We start from the raw sequence: 20,949 nt of genomic DNA on the forward strand, positions 1-20,949 counted from the left end.
GGTGGAGAATGTGGGCACTGGACACAGAGGAAGCTCCCGAACCCACTGTGGTGCATCAGCATGAGGTGACAAAAGTGTCAAGAGCACCAAAGAGGAATTACTGGAGTTTCGGTGGGGGCCCCCGGCAGTATCGATTTCCCTCCCTGATCCCGGCTGCGATGCTTAGCTCATTCTCCCTAAGCTCAGTGCCAAAGGTGATGTGGAGGCATTCCTGGACACCTTTGAGCGGACTGGGGACCGAGAGAGCTGGTTTAAGCGGGACTGGGCCGATGCCCTGGCTCCGCTGCTCAGCGGAGACGCCCAACTGCCGTATTATGTGCTTGACCCAGAGAGCGCCCGAGACTACGAGACAGCAAAAGAAGAGATTCTCTTCCACTGTGGTCAATCCTCCATGACTGCAGCTGGTGATTTTCATAGATGGTGGTATGAGACAACCAGCAACCCCCATCTACAGATGGTCAAGCTGCTGCGCATCACCAGGCAGTGGTTAAAGTATGATCAACTTACCGCCAAGGAGGCCATGGAGGGAGTGGCCATGGACCGGTTCCTACGGCATTACCAACTGAGGAATGAAAGGCAGTAAGGCTGAAGGGCCCAAGAAACCACAAGACTTCTTGAGAACTCTAGAATGTACCATGGCTACCCTAGAAATCGGCCGGGAGGCACAACGAGACATCCAGTCCAGTCCCTGCCACCACCAGCCCCAACAACAGGTGCCTGAACTCATGTGGGAGAAGAGAAAATTGGATAGCCACCCCACCATGTGTCTGTGCTCTTGGACTCGGGGAGTACCCGGCTGGCCATACTTCCCCCCTCAGTAAAGTCTATGATGATGCCCGTCTGGTCCCCACTGCACAGGTTAAGAACCGGGGCAAAGCAGGGGTGTGGCTACTCCTCATTGGCCTTATCCCAGAACTCCCTGTTCCACTCTTGCTGGGAAATGACTGGCCAGGGTTTGCCACCACCATGAAGTCCACTACCCAGAGTGGTCCGGAACAAAAGAAAAAGGGCTGGGACCGACACGCATGTATGGCTTGTGAGTAACGCGGCTCCAGAGACTCCTCTCAGGGGAGTCCTAGTCACCTACTAACCCTTTCTCTTCACTGTTCATTCAGCAGGCCACCCAGGAGAGGGGTTTCAAGAAGGAACAAAAGAAGCATGACCCGCTGAAGCACTGCTGGGGCCAGGTCCTACAGGTGAGAGAATGGACTTCTATACTTCCACACACAGGAGAGGAGAAACCTGTGACCTGCTAGTGGTTCCAAGCCAGCGTACTCCCCTTCTTCTCCACCTAGCTCACATGCACCCCTTCCAGGGCCATCTTAGACCCAAGAACAAGCTAGAGAAGCGGCGGGATCGATTTACAGGAATGAACACAGAGGTCCTGGGCTTGTGCAGGGCCTGCGCCCCATGCCAGCGGACTTCCCCAAAGAAGCGAGTGCCAGCCCCTCTTATTCCCTTTTCTATCATTGGCATCCCATTTGAGAGGATTGGCATGGATCTCATTGGGCCACTACTGAAGTAGCCCCAAGGTCATGAATATATCCTGGTGATAGTGGACTATGCCACCCCCTACCCCGAGGTGGTCCCACTTCGAAAGGCCACCTCCCAGAATGTTACCAGGGAGCTGCTCATGCTCTTCAGCTGAGCCGAGATCCCAAAGGACATCCTCAGCAATCAAGGTACACCATTCATGTCGAAATTAATGGTGGATCTGTGTCAGCATTTGCAGGTCAAACATGAAAGCTACGAAAGGTGGTAGACCAGGAGGGAAGGAATTGGGACCACCTCCTTCCTTAGGTACACTTCTCTGTCCGAGCAATGCCCCAGGCGTCCACAGGCTTCACACCGTTTGAACTCCACTTCAGACATTGTGGCATGCTGGATGTGGCTCAGGAGGCCTGGGGTGGAACAACCCTACCCCATCTGGTCCATCATCGAGTTATTCCAGGACATGTAGGCACAGTCAGGCCCATCGTATAGGAACACCTCGAAGAAAACCAGCGTGCACAGCAAAGGACATACTGTACAAGCGGCCCGTCCAGGATAGGGAACTTCACCCTGGGGACCAAGTAATGCTACTCGTTCCTAGCACCGCAAGTTTCTGGCAAAGTGGCAGGGCCCGTACACAGTCCATGAGAAGGTGGGACCTGTAAATTATCGGTTGCAACAACCAGGTAAGCATGCAGACAAGTATATCACATCAACATGTTGAAAAAAACGGTGGAAAAGAAGCCAAAGAGTGTGCCCTAGTAAGGTAGATGATCTCACACCAGCCCAGCAGCACGACCTCATGGACCAGTTCTCAGATATCTTCTCATCCCGTCCAGGACGTACTGGTTGGTGCACCATGAGATCAAGACCCCTCCTGGGATGGTGGTCTGACAGCAGCCATAAAGGGTCCTGGCTTTGCGCTATTGAGGAGGAAGTGGAATGAATGTTGAAGGAAAGGATTAAGGAGTCTGCCAGCCCTTGGTCCAGCCCCATTGTGGTGGTGCCTAACCTGGATGGGACCATTTGCTTCTGGAACGACTTCCTGAGGCTCAACCAGATCTTGGATTTTGACAGCTATCGCCTCCTCTGAGTGGATGACCTGGTGGAGCGCTTGGGGAAGGCCCGGGTCATTTCCACCTTCAACCGGACAAATGGATATTGGCAGGTGGCCTTTGCACTGGAGGCGAAACCAAAGACAGCATTCAGCACCGCAAATGGCCACTGACAGTACTGGGTCCTACCTTTTGGCCTACATGGGGCTCCGGCCACCTTCCAGCGCCTAATGGACATCCTCCTCTGACCCCTCCGTACTTTCGCTGCTATCTGGACAATGTGGTAGTCCACTCCTCCACCTGGTCTGACCACCTGTTCCATCTGGCGGAGGTTCTGGGAGCGCTCTGGACAGCTAGCCTTACGGCAAATCCCCATAAATACACCCGACCCACTACAAAGAAACAGGTACGGGCCTTTTTGGGATTGGTGGGCTATTACAGATGTTTTGTTCCTAAATTCTCATTTTTAGCTGCCCCCTCTCAGATCTAACCAAGAAAGGTTACCCGGACTGGGTGCACTGGACAGACGGCACAGAACGGGCATTCTCCCAGCTCAAGGAGGCCCTCACCACCCAGACAGTACTGCAAAATCTGGATTTCGATCGCCCCTACAGGCTACAAATGAATGCATCTGAGACGGGACTAGGAGCCGTTCTTTCGCAGTTGTTCGATAGGGAGGAGCACCTGGTCCTTTTTATCTCCCGGAAACTGACCTCAGTTGATAAAAACTATGCCACAGGGGAACAAGAAGCCCTGGTGGTCAAGTGGGCCATTGAGGACCTCCGGTACTACCTGGCAGGGCAGCACTTTACCCTTGTGACGGAAAATGCCCCTCTGCTCTGGATGGCCAAGGCAAAGGACACCAATGCCAATGTAACTAGGTGGTTCCTCTCTTTACAAGATTTCTCGTTTCAGGTCCTAAACCGAGCCAGGAGGTGGCACGGGAACGCTGATGGCCTCTCGAGGCACTATGGCCTCTGTGGCTCAGAGCAAATTCATGAAGGAAAAACCGCTCTTCGCCTTCTGCATTGACAGCCAAGAAGAGAGAGAGTGTAAAAGGCGACGGTTCAGCACCTCGGCCAGCGGCGCGTAGCATAATCTTTCAAACTTCAGAACCACGGTCAGCACTGCTGGGCATAAGAGTGAGGCAGGGCGGCAGAAATCAGGATCGCCACTGGAGCATTCACCCTCCAGGTGGAGAGCACCACAGAAAGCTAGGCTCATTGGCTAGAAAGATTCAAGGGGGCGTGTCTGATGGAACTAATGGACATTATCTCTTTGATATTCTTTTTCAGAAACCTCCAGCTGATCCAAGACTTCAGATTGCTACTGATGTCCCCCCTCCTGCTGCCTAGGCTTGGAGCCTGGTCTTCTGCCCAAAAACACCTATAACCCCTTAAAGGAAGGAACTAGTTTGTTTTTTCTTTATCACTGACTTTCTGTTGCACTACATTGCACTAGAGACTTTTAAATTCTTTTAGAGAATTAAATTCTTTTAGAGAAATTGCACTAGAGACTTTTAAAGAAAAATTTAGCCACGACACTGCTTGCTTTAATCCCATTTCTGTGCCTGTTCTTCTGTGACTCATCTCTTTAAGTGCCATATAATACAGTATATAAGCTAGATAATCAGATACTCTTACGAAAGGATAGACAGTCTGTGATCAACTTTGTAGACAGTTATAAACCATACAGAGAATTCGTATTGTGATATTTTTTTTTTGCAAACTATGCTTAAAGGACTATTTCATAGCTCGCTGTGTGCTTTTGGCCTCATGTACACAGAAAAGAAGTGAAGAAAAATTCCTCTGGATAGTTCATGTTTGTGCTTCAAGGATTGAATGACACATGGACAAACAGATATATTTATTTTGAATTTAGTCTAATTATCTATATTATGACTTTTTTTCCTAAATTTGACGCTAGCTATTACGATCATACTTGACAAAACACTTCCAAAGGCTTCAAAAATGATATTCCGGTAAAAAAAAAAAAAAAAATTAACCATAGCAACAAGTGTGGAATGTGGTGGCAGTTTTGATCTACATATAAAAAAGTCAGACTCAGAGTTGGTGGTAAAAGCAAAGTGATATAAAAATGATATTTATTTTGCGGCAGCGAAAGGCATCTTCCATCCAGTGCAGAATTGCAAGTCTACACAGTGAAGAGACAAAGATTATTGATTCAGCTCTCCCTTTTATACCCTAGATATGTGCTTGTGTTTATGTGACCTCTCAGTCACCTTATTAAAGTCAGATCTTTTCAAGCACGTGCACCCACTCTCCCCTAAGTTCCCATCCTTTTAACACATGGAATGCTTATGGCAGGGATGTTTATGGCAGGAACACTTATGGCAGGGGCATTTGTGGTAGGAATGTTTATGGCAGGGACATGGCCTCCTGTTCTCTCTCTCCCTAGTCTGACACACAGAATTTAACATGAAAGCACATACAACACTCATGATATTTAAAATTGCCACTACAGAAGCTAATGTAAAAATAGGTAGTCTAGTCTAACTACTCCAAAATCCATGTATGCCTAAACAGCAATTTTTTTTTAAGTCAAGTCAAGTCACCTTTATTGTCATATCACCACGACACGTGCCATGGTGAGTGAAATTCTTGGGAGCGAGCTCCAGAAATTGTAGAACCATTCACATACAATAGTTAAGAAACATAAATAGAACAATTTACAAACAGGTTGAAAAAAATGTGCAAAATGCTTAGTACCATTTGAAATGTGCAAATGCGGAAAATGTGGAAAGGATGCAATGTGCTCATACATAGTCAGTACACACAGTGTACTACTAAACACACACACACACATATGTATATATATATATATATATATATATATATATATATATATATATATATATATATATATATATATATATATACCCATACATGTATGTATAAGTATAAATATAAATAAGTATAAGTATTATATACATGTAATATATGTGTAACATGTAAGGTGCGACGGACTGTATAGATACAGAAATGTCCTGTGGTACCGATAGCTTATTGTCAGATAGATTGTTATTTTAAATTAAATGCAGTGTCTGTGTATAGTCCCGTGTGTATTGATGCAGTACGAATGCAGTGTGCATGTGTGTGTATAGTCCAGTGTTGAACTGTTGAAGTTTGAGTGCAGTGTATAGCATACCATATTGTGGAAGTATGCTGTATGCTGTGTTAGTTATATTATATTATATTTTAAAGTTGTTAATCAAATCAAAATGATAATTAAATACAAGAAATAGATCTCGATACTAAAAGGCCCAAAAAGGGTTGCTTCAGTGACATACAAGTTTAGCCATTTACTCATTTACCCATGTTCTCGTCACCAGGATAACTTAAAAAGTTGGCTAAAGCCACTGATGAAAGTGGTCCCAGATGGAATCATCCTTGACAAATCTGCAGGGAGACGTCCTACATGCTCATTTGGGAACAGCAAATTCTGAACATAAAAATAATGTATATAAGCTAGAGAATCAGAGACTCCTACTAAAGGATAGACAGTCAGTGACCAAGCTGTGATCAACTCTGTAGACAGTTGTAAACTATACTGAGGAGTCATAGTGTGATTTGTTTAAAGGACTATTTCATAGCTCGCTGTGTGTTTTTGTCCTCATATACACAAAAAAGAAGTGATGGAAAATTCCTCTGGAGAATTCATGTTTGTGCTTCATGGACTGAATGACACATGGACAAACAGATATATTTATTTTGCATTTGGACTAATTATCTATATTATGACTTTATTCCTAAATTTGACACTAGCTATTACAATCATACTTGACAAAACACTTCATGAACCTATGTATATGTTTGTATGCAATTTGTTTGTTAATGGGATACTTGGGGCTTCCACTTTCTATCCAAAAATCCTTGCTGACCTATTATCAAAATATCATGTCATCTCCTATATAGGGTGTCTCTCACAACTTAGCATAATTTATTGTTATATTTTCTGTGAATACACATGTTTAACAGTCATGTCATATGACAGATACATATCCATTTGTAAGCCTTTGGAGTATCATTCTATTATGACACCTCAGAAAGGTTTAAAATTGTTGATTATTACTTGGTTCTGTTCCATACTAGAGGCTGTTGTTGGGGTTTTGATGACTGCCCGACTTCCATTATGCAGTAATGTCATTGACAAGCTTTACTGTTCTAACTGGGAAGTTGTTAAGCTGTCTTGCACAGATGTGACCGTGAACAATGTGTATGGGTACATTCTAATAGTCTCTCATACATCTCAAGCTGCATTCATCATTGTGTCATATATAAGCATTATCAGAGCTTCTTTAAGATCCAAGACACAGTGGGCAAAATTCATGCAGACATGCCTTCCTCATTTAATAGCAGTCACAAACTTTGCTATTTCCCTGCTCTTTGATGTCATGTATGCACGTTATGGCAAAATCCAGGGACTGCAAGCTCTACGAAACATCTTGGGTATTGAATTACTTGTTGTGCCTCCTCTCCTAAACCCAATAATATATGGATTTAAACTAACACAGATAAGACAAGGGTTTGTTAAAATATACCGGCAGAGACGTAAAGCTCGGCGTCATAGCTAATGTATGTGGTGGCCAGGGAAAACCGTCCAAACGATACCCAATTTATATATTCCATAAATTATAAAATATATAGAAATATATAGTATTACTGTATATTTATATCAATAGTATATAAATATACCATATTTCTCAGAAGTACAGGTGTTCCTGAGTAAAATGTTGACCTTTTTCCCTTTTGCTATTAACTGGTTCAGAAGTAAAGTTGTAATGTTTTAAATGTTGCTTAGAAAGTAAGAAATAAAAGGAGAAACTCCTGAACGATAATAATATATCTTAATATACTTATGGAAAATCATTACTGCAACATGATTAGTTTACACTGTGAAACGAGTGATTTCTTTAATTATCAGCATAATCCCTATCAGTACTGTCTCATCACCTGAGGTAAATCATTCAAATTTGACAATTTATTTTTCTTTTACTTTTTTACAATAATGAGCACTGATTCATTTATTCAAAAATGTTTGATTAATATCTTTTAATGAATGAAACACTTTTAATCTGTCATCTATACAGAGTGTGTAGGCACTCTTTTCTGTTTTGCTGATGTGATTGAAGGCTTTAAGACATTTTGATCAACAGTATCCAATTACAGTCTAAATAAATTATTCATGTGTCCATTTAAATATTAACAATACACAACAACAAAACAATCAAACAATGTGAAATACACTTTTGGCTAGCAGGATTTAGACAGACTGAGTTTAGCCAAGAACACATCACTCATGTGCTTTAGAACTGGCATGAATGTTTTTGTCTGTCTGTCACAATGTTATAGAGATAAAATATGTAAACTGCCTAAAACCTGCATATTGTTTGATTATATTAATCTTCATTTCATCTCTTAAATGTATTGTCTATTATTAATGTATACAATTTTAAAGCACATAAAGCACATTGTTTCTACTGATAACTCAGAAAAACAATGTACCAGTGTTAATTGAAACCCATATAGTTTGTGAGAAATGTCTGTATAAAATTAGTAAAAGAATACAATAATCAATCCATGGAATCTCCAAAAAGGAAATAGAAACAAGAAATAGAACTTGATACCAAAAGGCCTTAAAAATGATCCTTCGGTCACGTACAAGTTTAGTCCGTTGTGTTATTAAACTGTATACCTCACATACACTTACAGGAAAAATGCCCTTAAAAGAATATTTAAACACTCAGACATTTGACCTCACTATGATCTTCAGTTTATCTGTTCATTAGAACAATAATTTCATATAAATCCTACAATCATTCAACTGCTCAAATTTAAGCAAATGAAAATCTCTAATATATGCAAGATGGTGCCGCGGATGGCAGCCTCAATGCTTAGCTCCTCAGTGTTTACTCTGTTTTTGTTAGTTTTTTCTGCTGTTTGTCAAGAAAATCCGGTCAGTTTCACCAGAGATGAACTGCTGAACATTCGGCAGTACACACCACAAGACCTTTTATCAGTTTTTGAGTATTCTGACGTTTTGCTGCATATTGTAGTTGGTCGAGCGGCTGCGTTGTTTAAGTGCTTCAAGACGTGCAGACGGGGAAAACGCGCTGGCGCGCCAATGGAACTGTCAGCACGGTTTAAGAACACCGCTGCCTAGCATCCACCTTGTGAATCTCCGCTCTCTACCCAACAAAACGGATGAACTCCTTCTGCTCACCCGGAAGAATAAGGATTTTTCGAACTCTGCTGCTCTCTGCTTCACGGAAACCTGGCTGAACGACACCATTCCGGACAGAGCTTTAAGTTTGCCGGGCTTTCACCTCTTTAGAGCGGACCGCGATGTAGAATCAACGGGGAAATTGCGTGGCGGTGGGACGTGTTTTTACATCAATGAAAGGTGGTGTTCTGATGTAACTGTGTTAAAGATGTGCTGCCCAGATCTTGAAACACTCTTCATTAACTACAAACCGTTCTATTCGCCACGGGAATTTTGCTCGTTCATTCTGGTGAGTGTTTACATTCCACCGCAAGCGCACGTAAGCTCGACCCTACAGACACTCGCTGATCTGATCACAGAGAGTGAGCAACAACACCCGGGCTCTGTAGTAATAATTCTTGAGGACGTTAATAAAGCGATTCTTTCACGTGAATTGCCTAAATACAGACAGCATGTTACATGTCTCACCAGAGACAGTAACGCACTGGATCACTGCTACACTACAATAAAGGAAGCATATCACTCTGTCCCACGGGCAGCTCTGGGGCTCTCTGATCACTGCTTAGATCATCTGATACCAACCCACAGGCAGAAACTGAAATCAGCTAAACCTGTATTAAGGACTGTAAAAAGATGGACAATGGAGCAGGATTTACAAGCCTGTTTCTCGCTCACTGACTGGTCTTTTTTTGAAGATGCTGCCACCGACCTGGAGGAGCTCACAGAGACACTAACATCACATATTAGTTTCTGTGAAAATTTGTGTATTCCTACCAGGACTCACTTAACTTACAATGATGAACCATGGTTCACTGCACATGGTTCACTACACAGACAGGCAGCAGCTAGTGCGATTGGGAAAACTCAAATCTAGCACCTGCACCGTCAGCACTGGTGCCCCCCAGGGCTGTGTTCTCTCCCCACTGCTCTTCTCCCTGGACAGCATTGTTACAGCAGTGGACTCATTCAGATTCCTGGGAACCAAAATCAGCAGAAGTTGTACTTCCTTCGTCAGCTGAAGACGTTCAACCTGCCACAGGATTTGCTGAAACAGTTCTACACTGCCATCATTGAATACATCCTCTGCACCTCGGTGACTGTTTGGTTTAGCTCAGCCACCCAATCCAACCTCAGGAGACTACAGATGGTAGTCCGGACTGCTGAGCGAATCATTGGCACAACACTCCCCACTCTCCAAGACCTGTACTTCTCCAGAGTGAGCAAAAGGGCAAAGAAAATCACTCACATCCAGCACACTCCCTCTTTGAACTGTTGCCATCTGGTCGACGCTACAGAGCCCAGAGCACCAAAACAACCAGATATAGGAACAGTTTCTACCCTCAGGCAATCCATCTGATGAACATGTAACATATCTGATGAACACCTAACATACACAGAACAAACCCTATTCTTACATTTTTTACACATACTCATTTATTTCAATTTGCACATCTATATTTGAATTTGCACATCTATGTTTCAATTTGCACATTTTTTTCCACTGTATATACAACTGTATTATATGTGTTCATTTCTTATCATTGCCATTCTGTTTACACTGTGGAACTCCTGTACTAGAACAAATTCCTCGTATGTGAAAACATACTTGGCAATAAAGAACTTTCTGATTCTGATTCTATATGTATGGACAGACAGATGCACAGACAACCTGATACAATAATGCCACCAACACCTATTACAATTGACTATAGAGTGAGTTAAAACATTCCTAAAGTCTTAAAGTTAGATCAGTTATATTCTCTCCTATTTTCTCAGTTTTAGATAGTCCATAATTATCTTGTTTAGGAATATAAATACACATCGTTGTTTCTCTCTAACTTTGGTTTCCTGTTAGAACTCAGGAATCAGCTCATATGATAGCTATTCACAGCACAACTATAGTCAGAACACTCCACAATGTTAGTCTATGGAATAAGCATGGCAACAAGTGTGGCGCTAATGTGAAAAAAGTAACTCTCGCGGTGGTGGCGTGTGTGTTTACATCAACACAGAATGGTGCAAGAACTCTGTGTTTGTTTTGTAATCACTGCTCATTGCTGATTGAGTTTGTGACCGTTAGATACAGTCCATTATATTTATCATGTGAATTCACCATGGTTTTCATGTCGGAGTGTACATTCCCCACAGCGCTAATGCTAAAGAGGTGCTATGGGAGCTCTGTGGGGCTATTATCAATCTGCAGAATGTTCACCCCGGCGGACTGTTTATCATCAGCTGAGATTTCAATCATGCAAATCTCAAGTTTGTGCTCCCTAAATTATATCAGTTTGTGGACTTTGGAACGAGAGGGGAAAACACGCTAGAACTTGTTTATACAAACATTCCTGGCGCGTATAGTGCGGAGCCTTGGCCCCACCTCGGCTACTCAGACCACAGCTCTGTTATACTAAGTCTACGGTGTCCTGCCTCAATGACTATAGTCCGTCGCACTCATACCCATCGTTATGAAGAAGCTCGTCATGAAGCACATCAAGACCAAGTTACCAACCTCACTGGACCCCCTGCAGTTCGGGTACCGTCCAAACCGCTCTGCGGATGATGCCATTGCCACCACCCTTCACTTAGTCCTCACCCACCTGAACAATAAAGACACATTAGTCCAAATGCTGTTCATAGACTTTAGTTCAGCAGTCAATACAATCATCCCTCAGCACTTGATTGGGAAGCTGAGCCTGCTGGGACTAAACACCTCCCTTTGCAACTGGATCCTGGACTTCCTGACTGGGAGACCTCAGTCTGTCTGGATCTAGAACAGCATCCCCAGCACCACCACACTGAAAACTGGAGCCCGACAGGGCTGCATGCTCAGCCCACTGCTGTTCACTCTGCTGACTCACGACTGTGCAGCAATGCACAGATCGAACCATATCATCAAGTTCACAGATGATACGACCGTGGTGGATCTGATCAGCAAAAACGACGAGTCAGCATACAGGGAGGAGGTGCAACAGCTAACTACCTGGTGTAGAGCCAACAACCTGTCTTTGAATGTTGATAAAAATCTAAAGAGATAGATGTTGACTTCAGAAGAGCACAGAGCAACCACTCTGTAGAGATCGTCAAGAGCACCAAATTTCTTCACCTGGTCACTCAACACCAGCTCCATCACCAAGAAAGCCCAGCAGTGTCTTTCCTTCTCACGAAGTCTGAGAATGGCACATCATCCTCCCCAACCCTTACTACTTTTGACAGAGGGACCATTGAGAGCATTCTGAGCAACTGACTGCATCATTGTCTTGTTTGGGAACTACACTATCTTGGCTCGTAAGACCCTGCAGCAGATAGTGAGGACAGCTGAGAAGGTCATTGGAGTCTCTCTTCAATCGATCATGGACATTTACACCACATGCTGCATCTGCAAAGCCAACATCATTGTGGATGACCCCACTGTAGTATCTTGAAATACCAACCAGAAAATACACAGAGAAGTCATTCTTGATGATCGCTTTATTTAGGACACATCACAGCAGCCAAACATACACACATTAAGTGTTTAACAGTGGTGAGCCCAGATAGCTCTTCTTCACAGGCTTTTAACAATGCCCAGCCATTACTTTACTGCCACCTGCTGGACAGACATAGATAGATCTCACCATACAACATTCCCCCACACTGAAGTCAAACACTTTCTTCTTCAAAAATAGGCAGTACCTTTTTCACCTTCAATGGCCATTTAATAAAGTGCATTACCCATTACCTATTCAACAGTAAAGTTCACAAAGTTCAGAAGTCTTCAACACAATTTAAATTACAAAGTCTTTAAGGTGTGTAGGTAATTTCTGTTCCCTTACAGATTCAGGTATTTCTGCCCTGGGTATTACTTTAGGTGTTTTAGGAGTACTTGACAATTCTGATAGTGTAGGTTGTACCAATTCCAGTTCATTTTTCTCAGGAGTAGATTTTGGAAGAGTGGATTTTGAGGGACTACTGGGTGATGTTAACATTTTAGCATCAGTATCCATAGACACAATCACACAACTGAACCTCTCTGATTGGTTGAAAATCAGTTATTTCCTTTTGCAAATTAACAATTGATCTACATGACGCCGCAATACCTGATCATTTCACAAAGCCACCTTATAGGATACAGGTCCTGTAATGTCCTGAACGGTATGTCCATACAGATATTTAGGGTATTTTTTAACTCCAAACACAACAGCCATTCCTTATTTCTCTAGCTGTGAGTAGTCCTTCTCTGATTTCGTAAGGATCCAATGGGTCTTTCAAGTTCCATCTTTCATACGATGTGCTAATACACTCCCACACCATATGCTGAAGCATCACAAGAAAGGATTAGTTCTTTTATTTCATCATAATGAACAAACACATGGTTGGACTGTAACAATTCTTTAGATTTCTGGAAAGCTTTTTCTTGCTCTTTCCAACCCCAACACACATCCTTCCTTAAAAGCTTATGCAAAGGATCCAGAAGAGTATGCTTTCAGCTCCGTCACTGATGTCGGCCTTGGTGCATTCTTTACAGCTTGCACCTTTTCTGGAAAAGGATGAATACCTGTGGCATCAACTTTATGTATCAAGAACACCACTTCTTTTTCCATGAACTTACATTTTCCTCTTTTCAACCTTAATCCATACTCCTCAAGCCGTTGCAACACTTGATCCAATGTCCTCAGATGTTCCTGATCATTATTTCCTGTCAACAGAATGTCATCTAAGTACACTGTTACTCTTGAAACATCCTTTAGAATTCCCTCCATAGTTCTCTGAAAAATTGCTGGACTAGAACTCACTCAAAAAGGTAATCTGGTGTAAGTGAAGTTTAGTGTATTTGTCACCTCCAGACAGAACTGTGAACATATCTTCCATGCGAGGAATAGGATACTGCTCTAGTTACGATTCCCAGTTAACATCTCCACAAAGTCTCAAAGATCCATCTGACTTTAACACAGACTTTTCTTTCATGATCTTTTTTCTTTGCTGTATAACACCACAAATCTCATAGTAGCTGGAGATTTCAATACTGTTCTCAACCCATCACTTGACCGTACACACAACCACAGCAACACACGAACTGGTCACTCATCAGAAGTAATTAAACAATACATAATGGCCTATGGCCTTAGCGATAGCCGGAGAGCAAGGAACCCACTACTAAGAGAATATTCTCATAGATTTTTTTCTTGTTAGCAACTCACTAATTCAACAGCTATCAGAAAATACTATCTATTCAATTATTATCGGTGATCACACCCCTGTATCTTTAACATTAAACATCCCAGTACTAAGAAAACCTCCACAAAATGGCGCTTCATCACCTCTCTCCTAGAAAAAGTGACGTGACATACGGTTAAGTACGGTGACCCATACTCAGAATTCGTTCTCTGCATTTGACCCATCCAAAGTGCACACACACACACACACACAGCAGTGAACACACACACAGCAGTGAACACACACACAGCAGTGAACACACACACAGCAGTGAACACACACACAGCAGTGAACACACACACAGCAGTGAACACACACCCGGAGCAGTGGGCAGCCATTTTATGCTGCGGCGCCCGGGGAGCAGTTGGGGGGTACAGTGCCGAGACTCGAACCCACAACCTTAGGATTACGAGTCAGACTCTCTAACCATTAGGCCACGACTTGCCCAACTTCAACACTCTTATAAAAAGAGAGTGGGCATCTTTTCTGGAAATCAATGACTCTTCAGAAATCTCACCATCAATACTTTGGGAATCAGACAAAACAGTCATAAGAGGCATAATTATATCATATTCTTCACACAAGGAATAAACAGCATCAACAATTGGAAAACACTCTCAACAGAAAATTAAACAGCTAAGTAATCAACAGTCTACCACCGCATCTGAAGAAGCACAAACCGAAATAAAGCAACTTAGGACCCAATTGAATAGTATCATAAACAAAAAAATACAGTTCTGTATACAACAACTCAAATATGATCAATTTCACCTCAGCAATAAAGCAGGTAAATATGTGGCAAATATACTACAATATAAAAAAAAGAAAAGTCACTCATCCCATCCATTTTGGACTCTTCTGGTAAAACTACACAGGATCCTCAAGAAATTAATAACACCTTTCGCCAGTTCTACAGCTGTTTGTATTCTCCCGGCACTCAACCTCTACAATCTGAAATTGAATCCTTTCTTAACACTCTGAACCTTCCCTCATTAACCGCAGAAGAATCAAACTTTTTAGAACAACCCATCACTTCTGAAGAACTCAGCAAAGCATTACAAAGCATGCCAAATAACAAATCACCTGGACCCGACGGACTACCGGCAGAATTTTACAAACACTTTTGGGATATTTTATCACCAACTTTTAATAGATTATCATCAATCAATACTGACCTAAAAATTATCACAAAGACTCTAGCAACCAGGATTGAAACAGTTATGCATTCACTAATTCCCCCAGACCAGACAGGTTTCATCAAGAACAGAAACGCAACAGATAATATTCGCAGACTTTTCAACATTATCAACCTCGCACAAAGACAGCCACAGGAAACCATAATTGCATCATTAGACGCAGAAAAAGCATTCGATAAGGTCAACTGGACATTCTTATTCACCACCCTCCGAAAAATTTGGTTTTGGAAAGTCATTTATCCAATGGATTACAACCCTATACACTTCCCCAAAGGCAACAGTCCTCACAAATGGGATCACTTCACCAAGCTTCACCTTGCACCAAGGAACTACACAAGGTTGTCCACTCTCTCCATCCCTTTTTGCCATATTCATAAAACCACTTGCTGTAGCAATACGCCAAAACCAAAAAAATTAAAGGAATCCAAGTCAACAAATCTCAACACAAAATTAGTCTATATGCAGATGATTTATTATTATATTTACAAACTCCATTCCAATCACTCAGCAAAACATTCAATGTCATTAATGAATTCTCCAAAGTCTCTCATTATACAATCAATTGGAACAAATCAACTATACTTCCACTATCAGGAGACGGTGTGGACTCAGCAATTCATGATCTCTCCCTCCCCCTCAACATAGGCAACATCAAGTACTTAGGTATTTCAATCTCCCCCAAGATGTCAGAACTATACAACCTCAATTATGCCCCACTTCTTATGAGTATAGAAGATGATTATAAATGATGGAACAAGCTCCCTCTTACACTCATAGGCCGTATCGCAACAGTTAGAATGAAGACTCTTCCACAGATTAATTACCTATTCTCAATGATTCCGACTACTCCGACAGACTATTGGTTCAAAAAACTAGACTCTCTCACCACTCAATTTTACTGGAAAGATAAAAAACCGAGGATAGCACTTACAACACTCCAAAACTCAAAACAGTTAGGCGGACTTGAAGCACCAAATTTTTTGCACTATTACCTGGCAAATCAACTACAGCACTTATATACTGTAAATGGACTCAACAACATACATATTCCAACTCATGGCTTGATCTTGAGCAATATCTGTGCTACCTGAATTCAATCGCAGACCTTCCCTTTTTACCACAGTCAATCAAAAACTCGACTTCTATAATAACATTACAATATCAACAACTCTGGCAGCCTGGTGGAAAACCAATAAAATTAGCAAATCACTTTTAGCACCATGTAGATACACCCCAATTTGGCACAACCCTGACTTCCATCTTCACAATAAATCAATCCATTTTCCTAAATGGCAGAAAAGGGCATCACTCACCTACACCACATATTTGAAAATCACAAATTTATGCCATTCACCTCAATTATCCAGAATTTTGGGATTGAGAAAGACCAATTTCTTCACTACCAACAGCTTAAATCTTTATTTAAAAGTAAAATAACTTTAACTAATACCTTACAGCCTTCTAAAACCAGTGAACAGTTAATGGAAATAGCCAACCACACAAGAAAACTCATATCTAAACTTTACAGACTCATGACTTCATCTAACCCCACAATTACCCTGCCCAAGGAAAAATGGGATATCAACCTCACGCTACCTTCAGACCCGGATTTATGGACACAGATCTGTAGAAACACCTTCAACATGACCACCAACGCCAATTTACAACTCATACAATATAAAACTATCCACAGAATCCACATCACTCAGAGTAAACTATTTAAAATGCGACTATCTGACACAGATACCTGCTCACAGTACATTTCTGGGAACACAGATACCTATCTCCATGCCACCTGGCTCTGCCGGCCCATTCACTCTTTCTGGACTACAGTAACCAACACACTGTCTTCAGTCCTGGACTGCAGAGTACCACTGTCTCCTACACTCTGTCTTCTAGGAGTTATTTCAGATACCCTCATCCCTCCCAAATACAAAACACCAGTTCTTATCTCTCTAGCTGTCGCTAAGAAAATAGTCTTTCAAAAATGGAAATTGAAATCATCTTGTCATATCAACCATTGGACTAACGTAATCACAGAATTTATTTTGACAGAAGAAACCATAGCACATCCAATTGTGATAACATGGTTACACTACATCCGATGTCAATTTTGAATTTCACAGGATATTCATTAACCAGTAAACTTTCTGTGAGAGGAGGCAACTGTGACTGGGCTGTTTGTATGCTATACATAGTGAAAGCTTCTTCCCACTGATCGTCCTCTTCCTCCTGAAGATAATTTGCTCTCTTTGTACTACTTCTGCATTTTCTTTCACTTGGGAACAAAGGTTTCTTGTGATTTCAATCTACATACTCTTTTCACATGTCCAATTTTGCCACACTTGTAACATTTATCATCAATAAACCTACAGTCTTTGGGCATATGATTAGTTCCACCAAATCGATAACATGTTGCTGTGTCATTTGAGTTACTTCTTTTTGCAGTTTCCACTTTAAAAACAGTACTCAGACGATTGCCCTTCTCTCTATTCAAAGCTGCCACATCTCTGTTTGCAGTTTCAATAGCCTGAGCTTTCTTCAGTGCAGTTTCAAACGTTAATCCATCCTGAGCCAGTAATCTTCGTTGTATGCTGTCATCATTAACTCCACAAACTAATCTGTCTCGTAGAATAACTGTACGTGTCTCCGAAATTACAATCTTGTGCCAATTTTCTTAATTCCGCCACATACTCCACTATACTTTCCTCAGGATGTCTGTTTCTTGAATAAATTTCCATCTTTGTACAATTTCACTTGACTTTGGATTAAAGTGGTTCTTCATTAAACTCACCAATTCTTCAAAACTCTTTCCACCTGGTTTCTCTGGACTCTGGATTTCTCATCAATGTATATGTTTATGCTCCCACACAACAATATGGCTCTTTTCTTCTTTAGAGTTTCAACATCATTTGCCACAAAAAATGATTCAGTATTTCACCATACTCTTCCCATGATTGTGATTTACTATCAAACGGCGTTACCGCTCCAACCATTCCAGCCATTCCTCCTAATTAACTTCATGTGGTAGTTAATAGATTTGCTCCGCTCACCAGCTTCAGTGTCTTGCTTTTCACTTATTTCCAGGAAATAGCTGTTTGGTCAATCCTCAATTCACCAAACAGCTATTTCCAGGAAATAGCTGTTTGGTCAATCCTCAATTCTTCTCAGTTTATCCTCGTCACCATACGTAGTATCTTGAGATACCAACCAAAAAATACTCAGAGAAGTCATACTTGATGGTCGCTTTATTTAAGACACATCACAGCAGCCAAACACACACACATTAAGAGTTTAACAGTGGTGAGCCCAGATAGCTCTTCTTCACAGGCTTTTAACAATGCCCAGCCAATACGTTACTGCCACCTGCTGGACAGACATAGATAGATTTCACCATACAACACACACAAACACTCTAACCATCTGGAAAAATGTACTGAAGCATTCAGGCCCTCATGACCAGACTGTGTAAGTTTCGTTCCACAAGCCATCAGACTCCTTGTCAAATGAATTGAACCATACTGAGCACAACACACACCCACACATCAAGTGTATGGACTGCACAGCATATCCACACCATATACACACTCTTCGAATATATATCCATCAAACTGTTACATGCTGTTTTGCACACTGTTTTTGCTCTTTGCATATGCTGTCTCAAATTTCAGTCAAATTGCTGTTTTGCACAATATTTTACAATATCTCATAACTGCTGCTATAATACTGTGTTCATTCCAGTATTTTGGCACATGCAATATTGTTTGAACATACAGTATTTACAATGGTTGCCACTGTTTCTGTTTATTGTCTTTTGTGTATTGTCTTGTATTTTTTCTTCACACTGACTTTTGTCCTGCACTCTTTTTTTTGTCTTGTCTTGCACTAGGTTGCACAGATGCACTTTATGTGGCTAGAAATAACTTACATAAGTCCTTAGCTCTGTCTTTGGTTTATGTAGCACCATGGTCCTGTAGAAACATTGTCTTATTTAACTGTGTGACAATAAAAGCTTCTTGACTTGACTTGAGGTACTCTAATCTAATGAGTACAAAATCCATGGAATCCCAAAACGGGAATTTTTTTTTTTAAAGCAGTTGTTAATCAAGTCAAAACGCTAATTAAACACAAGGAATTGATCTCGATACCAAAGGGCTCCAGAAGTGATGCTTTGGTCACATACAAGTTTAACCATGTACTCATTTACCCATGTCACTAGGATAACTTGAAAAGTTAGACATTGGCCAAACCCACTGATGAAAATGGTCCCAGATGACAAATCTTTAGGGAGACGTCTTACATGCTCCTTTGTCAACAGCAAATTCTGAACATAAAAATAAGTGTGTATATATAAGCTAGAGAATCAGAGACTCCTACTAAAGGATAGACAGTCAGTGACCACACTGTGATCAACTTTGTAGACAGCTGTAAACCATACAGAGGATTCGTTTTGTGATTTTTTATTTTTTATTTTTTTGGCAAAATATGCTTAAAGGACTATTTCATAGATCACTGTGTGCTTTTGTCCTCATATACACAGAAAAGAAGTGATGAAAAATTCCTCTGGAGAATTCATGTTTGTGCTTCAAGGATTGAATGACACATGGACAAACAGATATATTTATTTTGCATTCGGTCTAATTATCTATATTATGACTTTATTTCTAAATTTGACACTAGCTATTACAATCATACTTGACAAAACACTTCATGAACCTATGTATATGTTTGTATGCAATTTGTTTGTTAATGGGATACTTGGGGCTTCTGCTTTCTATCCAAAAATCCTTGCTGACCTTTTATCAGAATATCATGTTATCTCCTATATATGGTGCCTCTCACAAGTTAGCATAATGTATTCTTATGTTATGTGTGAATGCACATGTCTAACAGTCATGTCATATGACAGATACATATCCATTTGTAAGCCTTTGGAGTATCATTCTATTATGACACCTCAGAAAGGTTTAAAATTGTTGATTATTACTTGGGTCTGTTCAATACTAGAGGCTGTTGTTGGGGTTTTGATCACTGTCCGACTTCCATTATGTAGTAATGTCATTGACAAGCTTTTCTGTTCTAACTGGGAAGTTGTTAAGCTGTCTTGCACAGATGTGACAGTGAATAATGTGTATGGGTATATTATAATAGTTTCTCATGCGGCTCAAGCTGTATTCATCATTGTGTCATATATTTGCATTATCAGAGCTTCTTTAAGATCCAAGACACAGTGGGCAAAATTCATGCAGACATGCCTTCCTCATTTAATAGCACTCACAAACTTTGCTATTTCCCTGCTCTTTGATGTCATGTATTCACGTTATGGCAAAATCCAGGGAATGCAAGCTCTACGCAACATCTTGGGTATTGAATTTCTTGTTGTGCCTCCTCTCCTAAACCCAATAATATATGGATTTAAATTAACGCAGATAAGACAAGGGTTTGTTAAAATATACCGGCAGAGACGTAAAGCTTTACAGCATAGCTAATACCTGTGGTGGCAAAGGAAAAACACTCCAAGCGATACAGATTTTATATATTATAAAAATTATAAAAATATATAGAAATATGTAGCATTATATTTATATCAATAGTATATAAATATACTATATATTTCTCAGAATTACAGGTGTTCCTGTATTAAATATATTTCCCTTTTGCCATTAACTGGTTCAGAAGTAAAGTTGTAATGTTTTAAAAGTTGCTTAAAACGTAAAAAATTAAAGGAGAAACTGCTGAACCATAATAATACATCCTAATATACTTATGTG

General features: G+C 41.1%; 2 protein-coding genes across 2 annotated transcripts; both read left to right on the forward strand.

Moving 5' to 3' along the window:
• The first annotated feature begins 6,201 nt into the window (after window positions 1-6,201).
• On the forward strand, window positions 6,202-7,290 carry LOC113642041 (olfactory receptor 1509-like). Its single transcript, XM_027145317.2, has one exon. It carries the CDS (start codon window positions 6,202-6,204, stop codon window positions 7,138-7,140), a length of 939 nt encoding a protein of 312 aa, XP_027001118.1. The 3' UTR covers window positions 7,141-7,290.
• A 12,438-nt stretch (window positions 7,291-19,728) lies between these two features.
• LOC113643768 (olfactory receptor 1509-like) lies at window positions 19,729-20,667 on the forward strand. Its single transcript, XM_027148202.1, has one exon. The coding sequence runs from the start codon at window positions 19,729-19,731 to the stop codon at window positions 20,665-20,667; it is 939 nt and encodes a 312-aa protein (XP_027004003.1).
• The last annotated feature ends 282 nt before the right edge of the window (window positions 20,668-20,949 follow it).

This window comes from Tachysurus fulvidraco, chromosome 11 (genome assembly GCF_022655615.1).
Source record: "Tachysurus fulvidraco isolate hzauxx_2018 chromosome 11, HZAU_PFXX_2.0, whole genome shotgun sequence".
NCBI classification, from domain to species: domain Eukaryota; kingdom Metazoa; phylum Chordata; class Actinopteri; order Siluriformes; family Bagridae; genus Tachysurus; species Tachysurus fulvidraco.

Excerpts from the sequence above, each read along its gene's own strand:
- LOC113643768 (XM_027148202.1), top strand. The coding sequence starts at position 19,729 with ATGAAAAATTCCTCTGGAGAATTCATGTTTGTGCTTCAAGGATTGAAT.
- LOC113642041 (XM_027145317.2), top strand. The coding sequence starts at position 6,202 with ATGGAAAATTCCTCTGGAGAATTCATGTTTGTGCTTCATGGACTGAAT.